Source organism: Heterodontus francisci, chromosome 3 (genome assembly GCF_036365525.1).
Source record: "Heterodontus francisci isolate sHetFra1 chromosome 3, sHetFra1.hap1, whole genome shotgun sequence".
NCBI lineage: Eukaryota > Metazoa > Chordata > Chondrichthyes > Heterodontiformes > Heterodontidae > Heterodontus > Heterodontus francisci.
This window is the reverse complement of record NC_090373.1, coordinates 169,644,600-169,660,605: the sequence shown is the minus strand read 5'-3', so window position 1 is coordinate 169,660,605 and position 16,006 is coordinate 169,644,600. Positions and strand designations below refer to the sequence as shown.

Below are 16,006 nucleotides of genomic sequence, written 5' to 3'. Positions count from 1 at the left end.
GTTTCAATATAAGAAAAAGACACGCTATAAATATATTTGCACCTGGCAAATAAACCTCTGTTGCAAGAGTACGTTTGCTGTTTTTCAGCTGGTTATGGTTGCGCCCTATCTCAGGCTGAAAGTAACATTTTTCTGCTACCTCCTCTCAGCTGTGACTATGGAACGTGGCCCAGATGGCGCACGCGCACTTTGGGTCGCCCCACAGCTTCCTGTTCTGCGCCGAGGTGAACATGGCTGAAGTGTCCGAAAGGACCTTGCAACTGGCCGTCGTTCTGTCCTTTGCTTCGGGGGTCATTATCGGCTGGCAGGCCAACATCATGAGGAGGAGGTTCCTGGATTGGAGGAAGAGGCGGCTGCAGTCGAAACTGGTTGAAACGCAGAAGAAATTGGACTTGGCTTAAGGGAAACTTAAAGGAGCGTTGATCGGCAGGGGTAAGGACCGAATTTCTTGACTGTCGCGTGAGCAGATAATTTGGGATGTGTTCGCTGGCCCTTCAAACTCGCATTATAAATATAGGGTCTATTTGTGTTCTTACAACGAGAAGAATATAAACTTTCTCAGTGGTTAGATTTTCTGCTCGCTAAACTCTTATGCAACTACTGAAAGCAGGTGTCTCCTTAACACTTTTTAATCCATAAAATAATAGTCAATTTTTGTCTGTCTGTATTGTTTTGATTGGTCAGTTTAAGGGGCGTGTCTGTTGGTGGGTTTATTTGGTGGAAGGTGCCTGGTGCACGTGAGATGCGTGGAGAACTGGCGCTCCTGATGCATGTGTGGCGCCAGTGGTTGGTGGGGTGGTTGTGTTTAGTTTAGAGATACAGCACTGAAACAGGCCCTTCGGCCCACCAAGTCTGTGCCGACCATTAACCACCCATTTATACTAATCCTACACTAATTCCATATTCCTCCCACTTCCCCACCTGTCCCTATATTTCCCTACAGCAGTCCTGGTGGTGTTCCAGTGAACATCAACGCAAGCTCGAGGAACAGCATCTCATTTACCGATTAGGCACACGACAGCCTGCCGGACTGAACATTGAGTTCAATAATTTCAGAGCATGACGGGCCCCCCCATTTTACTTTTATTTTTAGTTAATTTTTTTCTTTTTCCTTTTTTTATATTTTTTTCTTTTATTTTATTTCATCTTAGTTTGTTCAGTTTGCTTACCCACTGTTTTTCATGTTTGTACTTGCGGCTGTTCAATTTTCAGTCTGTTAACACCCTTTCTGTACTGATGCTTTATCTTTCAACACCATTAACATATTTATGCTCCATGACCTTCTGGTCAGCTGTTCTGTGACGTTGTCCTATTTACACCTTCTCCTTTGTTATCGCTTGCCCCACCCCCACTGTACTTGCTTATAACCTTTTACATTTCTAATATTTGCCAGTTCTGAAGAAGGGTCACTGACCTGAAATGTTAACTCTGCTTCTCTCTCCACAGATGCTGCCAGACCTGCTGAGTGTTTCCAGCATTTCATATTAATAAAGCTACTCTGGCTGGCGAGATTTATTCCATGAGGGATAAGTTGGGATTGATGGGCATAGCATTGGAGGGATGGAAGGAATGGGATGGAGATGGCATAGGTTGGGGATGGCATTGGAGTTGTTATATTTTGTTATATTATCTGTAAAGAGCTAGAAACTAATTAGCAAGCAACTAATTGATATGTTTAATATACTTATGTGGGCAGGAGATAAAGGATTAAATTTGTTGAATAGCTGGAAGACAGAAAGAACATGTACAAACATTGTGCCTGTTTCAGCTAAAAAATCAGTGACAGCTACTTGCTGGTTCATTCCTCAGGGCAATGCCTTGATCAATCAGAGTCAAGCTCCCTGGTTTACATTTCAAACAAAGCTTGGCAGTTAACTGTCAATCACCAAAAACTGGTGCATTCTCCTCGCCTCTACCAATCAATCAGCACTGTCTTCTCATACAATATAAAGTTGTTGCTTTCTCTTACATTGGTATTCTTGCAGATTGTCCCAATGAGTGCAAGACGAAAAGCTTTGACAATGTGTCTCTATTTTCAGCAACACTGAAGGAAAAGTTGTTAACTCTATGTTCTGCGACACTGAAAGCAGATGGTCCTGCTGATCTGGGATTGAGCAGTTGCGAAGAGCTGCAAATTATCTCAGTAAACCATGAGGTGAAGGATGTGACACTGAGGGTGGGAGATAGGACACCCATTGAAAAGTGTCCTCTGATCAGAAACAATGAAGATCTGGTACAAGTGTATCCAGAGTGTTTCATAGAATAGAATCATAGAAAGTTTACGGCATAGAAAGGCCAATTGTGTCTGCGCTGGCTGGAAAAAAAAGCCACCAGGCCCAATCCCACTTTCCAGCATTTGGTCTGTAGCCCTGCAGGTTACAGCACTTCAGGTGAACATTCAGGCACTTTTTAAATGAGATGAGGGCTTCTGCCTCTACCACTCTTTCAGGCAGAGAGTTCTAGACCCCCATCACTCTCTGGGTGAAAATCTTTTTCCTCATTTCCCCTCTAATCCTTCTACCAATCACCTTAAATCTATGCTTCCTAGTCACTGACCTCTCTGCGAAGGTAAATAGGCCCTTCCCATCCACTCTATCCAGGCCTTTCCCAATTTTATACATTTCAATCAGATCTCCCCTCAGTCTTCTCTGTTCCAAGGAGAACAACCCCAGCCTATCCGATCTTTCCTCATTGCTGCATTTTTCCAGTCTTGGCAACATCCTCATAAATCTCCTCTGTACCCTCTTTAGTGAAATTACATCCTTTCTGTAATGAGGTGACCAGAACTGCACACAGTACTCAAGCTGTGGCCTAACTCATGTTTTATACAGTTCCAGCATAACCTCCCTGCTCTTATATTCAATGCCTTGGCTAATAAAGGAAAGGATTCCATATGCCTTCATCACCTTATCAACCTGTCCCGCTACCTTCAGGGACCTATGGACATTCACTTCAGGGTCCCTCACTTCCTCTGCACTTCTCAATCCTCCCATTAATTGTGTATTCCTTTGCCTTGTTTGACCTCCCCAACTGCATCACCTCACACTTCTTTGGGTTAAATTTCATTTTGATGACACAGTTGGATGCTTTGAAGATTTTGAGTATCACATCACTATTGACCCAGTGATGAAGCCAGTGATTCATTCCCCCACGTAAAATACCAATAGAACTAAAAGAAATGCTTGAAAGAGAGCTCCAAGATGGAAGAAAAGAAGGTGATCGCCAGAGTCTCAGAACCTACAGACTGGATAAATTCCATCGTGGTGATAGAGAAGCCAAATGGACGGCTAAAAATTTGCCTGGATCCCAAAGAACATATTCAAGCCAAAAAAGAGGAATCACTACCTTATTCCAACACTGGAAGAGATCACACCAGCACAGACGGGGGCAAAAATGTTCAGCAAGCCTGATGCCCGAAATAGCTACTGGAACGCAAAGCTAAACGAGGAATCTTCCCTGCTGACAACATTCAATGCACCCTTTGGATGGTACAAATTCTTGCATCTACCATTTGGCCTTAAAGTGAGCCAGGGTGTGTTCCAGCAGGAATAAAAACAAGAAATGCTGGAACCACTCAGCAGGTCTGGCAGCATCTGTGAAAAGAGAAGCAGAGTTAACGTTTCGGGTCAGTGACCCTTCTTCGGAACTGTTCCAGCAGGAAGTAGATGAGACATATCGAGGATGTAAAGGAGAAGTTGGCATAGCAGATGATAAGTTGAAAAGTAGGACCTCAAAGGTAGTGATCTCAGGATTACTACCAGTGCCACATGCTAGTCAGAGTAGAAATAGCAGGATATATCAGATGAATATGTGGCTGAAGAGATGGTGTGAGGGGGAGTGTTTTAGATTCCTGGGACATTGGGACAGATTCTGGGGGAGGTGGGACCAGTACAAACTGGACGGGTTACACCTGGGCAGGACTGGGACTGATGTCCTAGGGGGAGTATTTGCTAGAGTGGTTGGGGAGGTTTTAAACTAAAATGGCAGGGGGATGGGAACTTTTGCAAGGAGTCAGAGGAGTGGGGGATCAAAGACAAGAACAAAAGACAGTAAGGGGAATAAGAAAAGTGATGGGCAGAGAAATCAAGGGCCAGAATCAAACAGAGATACAGTGAAAAATATTGGGAAGAGGACAAGTAATGTTAAAAAGACAAGCCTTAAGGCTTTGTGCCTCAATGCGTGGAGCATTCGCAATAAAGTGGATGAATTAATCGCGCAAATAGATGTAAACGGGTATGATATAGTCGGGAAAACGGAGACATGGCTGCAAGGTGACCAGGGATGGGAAATGACCATCCAGGGATATTCAATATTTAGGAAGGACAGACAAAAAGCAAAAGGTGGTGGAGTTGCATTGCTGGTTAAAGAGGAAATTAATGCAATAATGAGGAAAGATATTAGCTCTGACGATGTGGAATCTGTATGGGTAGAACTGAGAAACACTAAGGGGCAAAAACGTTAGTGGGAGTTGTATATAGACCCCCAAACTGTAGTGGTGATGTTGGGAATGGCATTAAACAGGAAATTAGTGATGCATGCGATGAAGAAACATCTGTAATTATGGGTGACTTTCATCTGCATATAGATTGGGCAAATCAAATTAGTCACAATACCATCGAGGAGGAATTCTTGGAGTGTATACGTGATGGTTTTCTGGACCAATACGTTGAGGAAACAACTAGAGAACAGGCCATCCTAGACTGGGTATTGCGTAATAAGAGAGGAATAATTGACAGTCTAGTGGTGCAAGACACCTTGGGGATGAGCGACCATAATATAATAGAATTCTTCATCAAGATGGAGAGTGACGTAGTTGATTCTGAGACTAGGGTCCTGAATCTTAGTAAAGGAAACTACGAAGGTATGAGGCGCGTGTTGGCCATGACCGATTGGGAAACGTTACTTAAAGGGATGACGGTGGATAGGCAACGGCAAGCATTTAAAGAGCACATGGATGAACTGCAACAATTGTTTATCCTTGTCTGGCGCAAAAGTAAAACGGTAAAGGTAGCCAAACCATGGCTTACAAGGAAAATTAGAGATAGCATTAGATCCAAGGAAGAGGCATATAAATTTGCCAGGATAAACAACAGACGTGAGGATTTAAAAAAAAATTCATTCATGGGATGTGGGCGACGCTGGCCAGGCCAGAATTTATTGCCCATCCCTAATTGCCCTCGAGAAGGTGGTGGTGAGCTGCCTTCTTGAACCGCTACAGTCCATTAGGGGTGGGGATACCCACAGTGCTGTTAGGAAGAGAGTTCCAGGATTTTGACCCAGCGACAGTGAAGGAATGGTGATATAGTTCCAAGTCATAGTGTGTGACTTGGAGGGGAATTTGCAGGTGGTGGTGTTCGCATGTATTTGCTGCCCTTGTCCTTCTAGTTGGTCGAGGTCGCGGGTTTGGAAGGTGCTGTCTGAGGAGCCTTGGTGCATTGCATCTTGTAGCTGGTACACACTGCTGCCACTGTGCGTCGGTGGTGGAGGGAGTGAATGTTTGTAGATGGGGTGCTAATCAAATGGGCTGCTTTGTCCTGGATGGTGTCGCGCTTCTTGAGTGTTGTTGGAGCTGCACCCATCCAGGCAAGTGGAGAGTATTCCATCACACTCCTGACTTGTGCCTTGTAGATGGTGGACAGGCTTTGGAGAGTCAGGAGGTGAGTTACTAGTCACAGGATTCCTAGCCTCTGACCTGCTCTTGTAGCCACAGTATTTATATAGCTACTCCAGTTCAGTTTCTGGTCAATGGTAGCCCCTAGGATGTTGATAGTGGGGATTCAGCGATGGTAATGCTGTTGAATTTTTTTTTTTTTTTAGAGATACAGCACTGAAACAGGCCCTTCGGCCCACCGAGTCTGTGCTGACCATCAGCCACCCATTTTATACTAATCCTACACTCATTCCATATTCCTACCACATCCCCACCTGTCCCTATATTTCCCTACCACCTACCTACATTAGGGGCAATTTATAACGGCCAATTTACCTATCAACCTGCAAGTCTTTGGCGTGTGGGAGGAAACCGGAGCACCCGGAGGAAACCCACGCAGACACAGGGAGAACTTGCAAACTCCGCACAGGCAGTACCCAGAATTGAACCCGGGTCGCTGGAGCTGTGAGGCTGCGGTGCTAGCCACTGTGCCGCCCCTAATGTCAAGGGGAGATGGTTAGATTCTCTCTTGTTGGAGATGCTCATTGCCCAGCACTTGTGTGGCGCGAATGTTACTTGCCACTTATCAGCCCAAGCCTGGATATTGTCCAGGTTTTGCTGCATTTCTCCACGGACTGCCTCAGTATCTGAGGAGTCACAAATGGTGCTGAACATTGTGCAATCATCAGCGAACATCCCCTCTTCTGACTGGGAGCAGTTTAGAATTCAGCAAAGGAGGACCAAGGGATTGATTAAGAAGGGAAAAATAGAGTATGAGAGCAAGCTTGCGGGAAACATAAAAACTGACTGTAAAAGTTTCTATAGGTATGTGAAGAGAAAAAGATTGGTGAAGACAAATGTAGGTCCCTTACAGTCAGAAACAGGGGAATTTATTATGGGGAATAAAGAAATGGCTGACCAACTAAATGCATACTTTGGTTCTGTCTTCACAAAGGAAGACACAAATATCATACCAGAAATGTTGGGGATCACAGAGCTTAGTGAGAGAGAGGAACTGAAAGAAATCAGTATTAGCAGAGAAATGGTGTTGGGGAAATTGATGGGATTGAAGGCCGATAAATCCCCAGGGACTGATAACCTACATCCCAGAGTACTAAAGGAAGTGGCCCTAGAAATAGTGGATGCATTGGTGGTCATCTTCCAAGATTCTATAGACTCTGGAACAGTTCCTACAGATTGGAGGGTAGCTAATGTAACCCCACTATTTAAAAAGGGAGGTAGAGAGAAAGCAGGGAATTATAGACCAGTCAGCCTGACGTCGGTAGTGGAGAAAATTCTAGAGTCTATTATCAAAGATTTTATAGCAGAGCATTTGGAGAACAGTGGTAGAATTGGACAGAGTCAGCATGGCTTTACGAAAGGGAAATCATGCTTGACAAATCTACTAGAATTCTTTGAGGATGTAACTAATAGAGTTGATGAGGGGGAGCCAGTGGATGTGGTTTATTTGGATTTTCAGAAGGCTTTCGGCAAAGTCCCACATAAGAGATTAGTGTGTAAAATTTAAAGCGCATGGGATTGGGGTAATGTATTGCAATGGATAGAAAATTGGTGGCGACAGGAAACAAATAGTTGTGATAAATGGGTCTTTTTCCGAATGGCAGGCAGTGACTAGTGGGATACCGCAGGGATCGGTGCTGGGACCCCAGCTATTCACAATATACATTAATGATTTAGATGAGGGAACTAAATGTAATATCTCCAAATTTGCAGATGACAAAACTGGGTGGGAGGGTGAGTTGTGAGGAGGATGCAGAGGAGCTTCAGGGTAATTTGGACAAGTTGAATGAGTAGGCTATTGGATGGCAGATGCAGTATAATGTGGATAAATGTGAGGTTATCCACTTTGGTAGCAAAAGCAGGAAGGCAGATTATTATCGGAACGGCTATAAACTGAGAGAGGGGAATATGCAGCGAGACCTGGGTGTTCTCGTACACCAGTCACTGAAGGTAAGCATGCAGGTGCAACAGGTGGTAAAAAAGGCAAATTAAATGTTGGCCTTCATAGCAAGAGGATTAGAGTACAGAAGTAGGGATGTCTTGCTTCAATTATACAGGGCCTTGGTGAGGCCACACCTGGAATATTGTGTGCAGTTTTGGTCTCCTTATCTGAGGAAGGATGTTCTTGCTGTAGAGGGAGTGCAGCGAAGGTTTACCAGACTGATTCCTGGGATGGCGGGACTGACCTATGAGGAGAGATTGAGACAGTTAGGATTATATTCGCTGGAGTTCAGAAGAGTGAGGGGGCATCTCATAGAAACCCATAAAATTCTAACAAGACTTGACAGAGTCGATGTAGGAAGGATGTTCCCGATGGTGGGGGAGTCCAGAACCAGGGGTCACAGTCTAAGGATATGGGTTAAACCTTTCAGGACTGAGATGAGGAGAAATTTCTTCACCCAGAGAGTGGTGATCCTGTGGAATTCGCTACCACAGAAAGCAGTTGAGGCCAAAACATTGTATGTTTTCCAAAAGGAGTTAGATATAGCTCTTGGGTCTAAAGGGATCAAAGAGTATGGGGCAAAAGCCAGAACAGGCTACTGAGTTGGATGATCAGCCATGATCATAATGAATGGCGGAGCTGGTTCGAAGGGCCAAATGGCCTTCTCCTGCTCCTATTTTCTATATCCAGATATATGGTGTAGATGGAAAAGGTCGTGACTACCATCTACGTGAAACCATGGAGAGATCCAGGAAGGCTGGGATCAAACTAAATGTAGACAAATGTATCGTGAAGGTGATAGAATGGCAGTTCTTCGGAATGGTGTACACCCCTGACGGAATCAAGCCGAGTTCTGAAAGAATCACCGCTATCTCTGGGATGGAAGTCCCAAGAAATAAGAGAGTTGAGAAATTTCCTTGTCTTGATCCAGTCCATGAGCTCTGTCATACTGCATATGTAAGGATGCACAGCAAACCTGTGGGAGCTGATGAAAGAAGATGTGGAGTACCAGTGGTTACAGTCACATGACAGGAGTTTAAACAAACTCAAAAAGGTAGTATGCAAGGAGACAAGTGTGTCACAGTTTAACAGAAAGAAACCTGTCAGTCTGCAAGTTGATGCTTCCACAAAAGGACTGGGAGCAGTCCTGGTACAAGAGGGAAAGCATTTGCATCCAAAGCTGTAACATCAGCTGAGACCAGATATGCAAACATAGAGAGCTTTTGGCAGTCATGTATGGATGTGAGAAGTTCCATGCATATCTCTAAGGGAGAAAGTTCATAGCGGAGAGTGATCGCCCACTAGAGTAGGTCTGCAAGAAAAATCCGAGTGAGAAGTTTTAATTCTGTTAAAGTCTTTGAAAGAATAACTCGAAATCCTGTATTTAAAGAAGCACTGTTGCAATAAAGATATTGATTGAACTGCAAATGTTTTGTGGGTCAGCTGCTAGTATTTATTAAAGGGATGTAATGATGCTAACTAATATAATGGAATCTATGTTGCATTGTAAAAACAGTTTGAACAAATACAATATTGCTGGAGCCATTTTGCAATTATTTGCATCAATATTGTCCATATTTAACAACATGGCACATTTCATTCTAAATAAACCACAGCTGGTCAACCTTTCAGAGTACAAGAACTAAAAAAAGAACATTGATATCTGAGAGCCACTGGAGTCAGAAGTTTGAGAGTTCAAGCCCCACAGTGGGCTTGGGCAACGAATCTAGACTGACGCTTAAGTGTAGTACTGAGGGAGTAACCTATTGCTGAAAGTGTAATCTTTTGGATGCAATTTCTGCCCCCAGCCTGGCCACAAAGATGGTAAACATTGCTTGTGACTGTATTCATTGGGGGGAAATAATAGGGGTCTTTAAAATTAATCCAGGTCTCTGGGATAATATCCTGTATTTGTGGGCTGGCATCAGAAATCTGCCAGATTGTTGTAAAAACCCAACTGGTTCACTAATGTCTTTCAGGGAAGGGAAGATGTCATACCCCAAACTCACCTGTCCTACAAGAGACTCCATTCCCACTCCTTATGGTTGGTTCTTAACACCATCAGGGCAGCTGGGGGTGAACAAAATGTTGCCTTGACTGTCGCTCGTATGCTGAGAACAGATTTTTAAAGATATATAAATACAATTTTTTTCCTTCATGTATACTTCAGAATTATTTTGAATGCTATACCCAGAATCACACTTTAGTTCATGACGTCTTTTTTTTAGTTTCATCAGCATTTAGTTTTGAGATGCCTTGAGTGTGAATGTTTCAGGGTTACCAACCTTTAGTTTGTTTTGCCTATGGAGGTGTGGGGATGGAACGTGACTTGCAAAGGCTACATTCTGTTGATTCACCAAGAAATCAGAACATAAATAGGAGCAGGAGTAGGCTATTCCGCCCCCCCCCCCCCCCCAAGCCTGCTCTGCCATTCAGTAAGATGATGGCTGATGTAATTCTCCTTCCATAACTTCTGACATCCTTGTAGATGTAAGAACTATATATAGGAGCTAATCTCTCTCAATGCAAAGATTTTGTTTTATGCTAAGATCTCCAAGAAAGTATTTAGAGTGCATTACCTGGCTGGTCTGTAAATATCTGTATGCACTAATATAGTTGTTTTAATTGTTGAACTTGTTACCAAAAAAAAACTAGTGTGGTAAATATGAAGAGTTTCACAAAGTGACGGGAGGTGTAATGGAGGTTTTGTGTATTATCTAATAAGTATAAAAGGATTTGTTGTTTGGACTCAATTGCAGATTACTTTGTGCCTGAAGTCATATTTCAGTGACTGTTAAATGCAATGCTTTCCATGAATATATCAAGACTTTTACATGCTAGCATCAATTAATGTAGCCTCTAATTTTTTTTGGAGTGTGTGGCCCCTTTGATGTTTTATGTGTGGTTGCACTCCTTTGGTAACGTAAAGGGGGCAACTTGTGTGTGGCCTATGCGGGGACTTTGGGTTGCTGCACGGCTACGCAGCTTAGAGGAACATTGTTATCAATCACAGAATTAATATGGTTGCTCTTTAACTTTAGCCACAACATTCGTTACCTTATATAATGTGTTAATTACACTTATTTCCTTCCCCCCCCCCCCCCCATTTTTAATTTATTCTTTGGTCTCCTTTTTTGTGGCTTATAGGGAACTTGCAGTTCCATTCTATGTCATATTTCACTAAATTCTCATCTTTTTATGGAATGAATGTAGAAAAAGCCAAAGTAGAATTTCCTAGATAAAAACAGAAAGTGCTGAAAATACTCAGCAGGTCTGTCAGCTTCTGTGGAGCGAGAAACAGAGTTTGTGTTTCAGTTCAGTGACCTTTCAACAGAACTGGCAAAGGTTAGAAATGTAATGGGCTTTGAGCAAGTGAAAGGGTGAGAAGACAAAAGGGAAGGTGTGTGATAGGGAAAAGGGCAGGGGAGATTATATGAGAAAGATGTCATGGAACAAAGGCAAAGGGAATGCTAATAGTGTATGAAAAGACAAGGCATTAGTCCAGAGAGAGTGTTAATGGTAGAATAATGAACAGCTCTGTCCAAAAGCAAAAACCTGAAAAACCAGTTTACAACAGGCACATGGTGAAAAAAAATAAATCAAATGAAATGGAATAAAAATAAAAGGCAGTCATGCTCTGAAATTGTTGAACTCAGTGTTGAGTCCAGAAGGCTGTAGAGTGCCTAATTGGAAGATGAGGTGCTGTTCCTCAAGCTTGCGTTGAGGTTTACTGGAACACTGCTGCAGGCCAAGGACAGAAATGTTGTCATGGGAGCAGGGTGGTGAATTAAAATGGCAGTCAACCAAGGTCATGCTTGCAGACTGAGCGGAGGTGTTCTGCAAAGCGGCCATCTAATCTGTGTTAGGTCTCACCAGTGTAGAGGCGACCACATTGTGAGTAGTGAATACAATATACTAAACTGAAAGGTGTACAACTAAATCGCTGCTTCACCTGGAAAGAGTGTTCGGGGCCTTGGATGGTGAGGAGAGATGAGGTAAAAGGGCAGATATTGCACCTCCTGCAATTGCATGGGAAGGTGCTGTGGGAAGGGGACAAGGTGATGGAGGAGGGGACAAGGTGATGGAGGAGTGGACGAGGGTGTCATGGAGGGAACGATCCCTTCGGAATGTTGACACGGGAGGGGAAGATGTGTTTGGTGGTGGCATCACACTGGAGGTGGCGGAAATGGGGGAGGATGATCCTTTGGATGTGAAGGCTGGTGGGGTGGAAAGTGAGGACAAGGGGAACCCTGACGCAGTTCTGGGAGGGAGGGGAAGGGATGAGGGCAGAAGTGCAGGAAATGGGTCAGACATGGTTGGGGGCCCTGTCACCTACAGTGTGAGGGAATCCTTGGTTGAGGTAAAAAACATCAGAGGCACTGTTTGTTGAAGGTAGCATCATCAGAACAGATGAGTCTGAGATGGAGAAACTGACGCAATGGAGTCCTTGCAGGAGGGCAGGGTGTGAGGAAGTGTAATTGAGGTAGCTGTTGGAATCGATGGGCTTATAATGAATATTAGTGGAATTTCCTAGACCTCACAGTACTGTTACAGTAATATTGCAGGACAAGAAAAGGGAATTAAAACTATTTATAATTCAGGATCCCTTTTGAAAGACAAGTGCAAACAATGGATAATCGTTACTATTTATTTGGCAGAGCAGGAGAGTTCATAATATTAAGGTTGGCAGGTTTCTAAGTTGCTAAGTTGTAATTTTTCTTCTATCCTGTTGTTCTTTCTTCAGGCAAACAGGCCATTAATGCACAGCAGTAAGGACCTGGGATGCTGATAGTGGCTGTGAGGAAACCAAAAGAATCAGCGTTGTGAAGCAAACGTGTGGAGCAGCAACCAGTTGCCATAGAGCAAAAGACTTCTGTTTTGTATTGCGATTCATGAAATGTTTACACAGAAAGCTATTTTTGCTTTGACTGTCTTTCTTTGACGATGCCCAAGAACTGGCCGGCTGCTCATGTTCCATTTTGGTATTATGTGCAAAATATGAACTAATTTAAGGGTAATTTCTACATCTTAAATGAGACACTGTTTCTAGTATAAAAGCTGAAGGGGTATGCACCAGTAATGGCAAATACTTAATCTCTGAATGAGTTCCCAGATATTTTCTGCACTTTTTCTTTTTAAATAATACTTTTGATCAATTTTAATTGATCAGTACAGAGGTGTTTTTTTTTAAAAAGCTTAATCCTAATTGGTCTATACTTGAAAAGAAATTTATCCTGGAACTCCTAGGCTAAATATCACTCCTGGTGCATAGGTCTGCAGTATCATCTAGAGGTGCTTTTTAGGAATCAACACTGGAATGGCTTGAAGGGGAATACTGTACTACTTTTTTTTTTCTTCCAATTACTTTGTCTCTTTAAGGAGAAACTTTAAATTGCCCTAAACTCAAAATATTCAGGTTCAGCCAATTTGCATTGCATTGAAAGCTGCTTCACTTACTTTTGGGGCAGGTACTGACTGTTGATAATGAACTGTGGAAGAGAATACTTTTGAAAGGATAAATAAAGTTAATTTTACTTAGTATATTAGCAACAAGGGGGACTAACTTAGAATTAGTAGTGGAAGCATAAAGTAGGGCTTGGGAGTTAAGTCAATCATGACACTTAAGAGGGAATTAGACAAGCAACTGAAGAACAAAGAACATCAAAGAACAGTACAGCACAGGAACAGGCCATTCGGCCCTCCGAGCCTGCGCCAATCTTGATGCCTGCCTAAACTAAAACCTTCTGCACTTCCGGGGACCGTATCCCTCTATTCCCATCCTATTCATGTATTTGTCAAGATGCCTCTTAAACGTCGCTATCGTACCTGCTTCCACCACCTTGCCCGGCAGCAAGTTTCAGACACTCACCACCCTCTGTGTAAAGAACTTGCCTCGCACATCCCCTCTAAACTTTGCCCCTCTCACCTTAAACCTATGTCCCCTAGTAACTGACTCTTCTACCCTGGGAAAAAGAAGAAAAATATAAAAAGGATATAGGAGAAGAGTGGCAAAATAAGATAATTCTGATGTGGAGCTAGCACCAGCAGGGGATGATTGAGTGAAATGTCTATGATGTTGCCTTATGTATATTAGCAGAGGTATTGCATGCACTACTTCTTGCCTAATTCCAGCCATACCAAGAATTTTAGCACAGATTTAGAGTGATAAGTCCCACAATATTTTCTTTTTTTCTTTCTGCCATGTTCTGTTGGCACATTTTGCACTGGTTGTTCCTGTTTTATACCTTTTCAAGTCAATTTACACTGAGTTATAGGTTTTTCAATATTGTTAGCAAAGAATTGATGTGAAATTTTTCTGCATTCTGAATTCAGTACCAAAAATGATCAGCACTGAGAGTTTCACAAATGTACTGCATGGAACACTAACGAATGTGAAGAAATAGCACTTGCTGCAGGTGATTCCTGGTGCACCCGTCTGTCATCAATACAATACCTGTTTTAATAAAGGCGGGTCATTTGTACTTGTCACAACGTCACTTATTCCACACAAACACAGCAGCTTAATTAACATCTTTTATAAGATTAGATTAGAGATACAGCACTGAAACAGGCCCTTTGGCCCACCGAGTCTGTGCCGACCATCAACCACCCATTTATACTAATCCTACACTAATCCCATATTCCTACCAAACATCCCCACCTGTCCCTATATTTCCCTACCACCTACCTATACTAGTGACAATTTATAATGGCCAATTTACCTACCAACCTGCAAGTCTTTTGGCTTGTGGGAGGAAACCCACGCAGACACAGGGAGAACTTGCAAACTCCACACAGGCAGGACCCGGAATCGAACCCGGGTCCCTGGAGCTGTGAGGCTGCAAATTGAAATATTTAAAGCCCCTTATGTTATCCTAGCCCTCATGCACATACACATACATACAAAATGGGTTAACCGGGGAAAAAAGGGATTTCTGGTGAAAGCTGGTACAAAGAAATAGAAGGAAAAAAAACCCACTGAATCGAAGATATGGAAGTCCTTTGTTTTGACGAGTTGTCCCAAAGGCGAATAGGTGGCTGCCACTAAGAATCTTCCTAGAACGATTCTTTCCAGGCAATTTTGATGAACAGTCTATGTAGGCTTTCAAGAAATGCAGCTACAGAAGGCTTCACATAGATCTTACACAGGTGTGCAGCAACAAAGGTTTCAATTCTCACACATTTGATGCAAAGTTCTTTTAAAGATGCAAGGTTTCTGCAAACATTCAGGATTTCTTCAAATACAGGAGGCAACAGTACAACATGATGCAGGATTTTCTTTTCAAGAGCAAGATAAGCAGGGTCTTCTGGCAGGTCAATAAGCAAATTCCAATTGCCTGTTTTTAGCCAACTAGCTTTTTTTTTAACAGTTCAAAATGAAACCAACATTTTCCAGAGGCAAGGCCTATGACAGCCATAAATCCTGACTTGTCAGTAAGCAAATTGCTCTTCAGGGCCCTGCTGGGTTCTTTGCAAACATGTGCTTTCCAGTAAAAACTTGTTTACTGGTCAACCTTCTTTTGTTTTAAGCAAAACACCCATAAAGTTCACCAATCTCCAGATGATTCAATGTTCAAAATTCAACTATAATTTTTAAAAACATATTTTACACAGAAAAACAGAAGCACTCACGTAACACCATCAACAAATGGTACAAAGACTAGGGGACACAGATTGGAAGTTTTGGGCAAGAGATGCAGGAGGAATATGAGAAAGCACTTTTTTACACAGCGGGTGGTAATGATTGGAACGCGCTGCCCACAAGGGTGATGGAAGCAGAGATGATCGATGACTTCAAGAAGAAGTTGATTGACCACCTAAGAAAAATAGACTTACCGGGCTATGGGGATTGAGCCGGGCAGTGGGACTGACTGCACAGATCTGTGAAGAGCTGGTATGGACTCAACGGGCCAAATGGCTTCCTTCTGTGCTGTAAATGATTCTCTGTTGGAACTAAGACTTTGTCTTCAGGACTGTGCGGTGGCCACTTGCTACTTCAAACCAACGTTATCATGGACAGACATGTCTTCAACAAGAATAAGGCTATCTGGGTTCCTTCCTTATTGAGTGAAGTCTTTTGTCTCCGAACAGCACTGATTCATGTTGAAATATGTTTCATGGTACTTGTCATCCCCTGGTATCTCACCCAAAAGACTAATTTTTATGTGTGAGGATGACTGTGATTGCAGCAGACCATTCAACTGGGAGTGGTTGACAGGAATCACAGAAGAGCCCAATCCTGCCTTTACCCAACATTGATACATGTACTCTTTCCAGAAGGCTAATGATCAGGAGTGCTTGGCTGATTTTCTCCTCGTAGTAGATTTGTTCCTAAGTTCATTGAAAACGTCAGTATTATAGAAAATGGCCCAAAAGTGTGTGAATGTTTTCTG

The 16,006-nt window shown here is 42.9% G+C and overlaps 1 protein-coding gene across 1 annotated transcript; it reads left to right on the top strand.

Annotated features, from left to right (window-relative positions):
• The first annotated feature begins 204 nt into the window (after positions 1–204).
• Positions 205–14,105, top strand: LOC137364064 (mitoregulin-like). Its single transcript, XM_068027520.1, has 2 exons — positions 205–432; positions 12,358–14,105. The coding sequence occupies exon 1, from the start codon at positions 231–233 to the stop codon at positions 399–401; it is 171 nt and encodes a 56-aa protein (XP_067883621.1). The 5' UTR covers positions 205–230; the 3' UTR covers positions 402–432; positions 12,358–14,105.
• Positions 14,106–16,006: the final 1,901 nt, after the last annotated feature.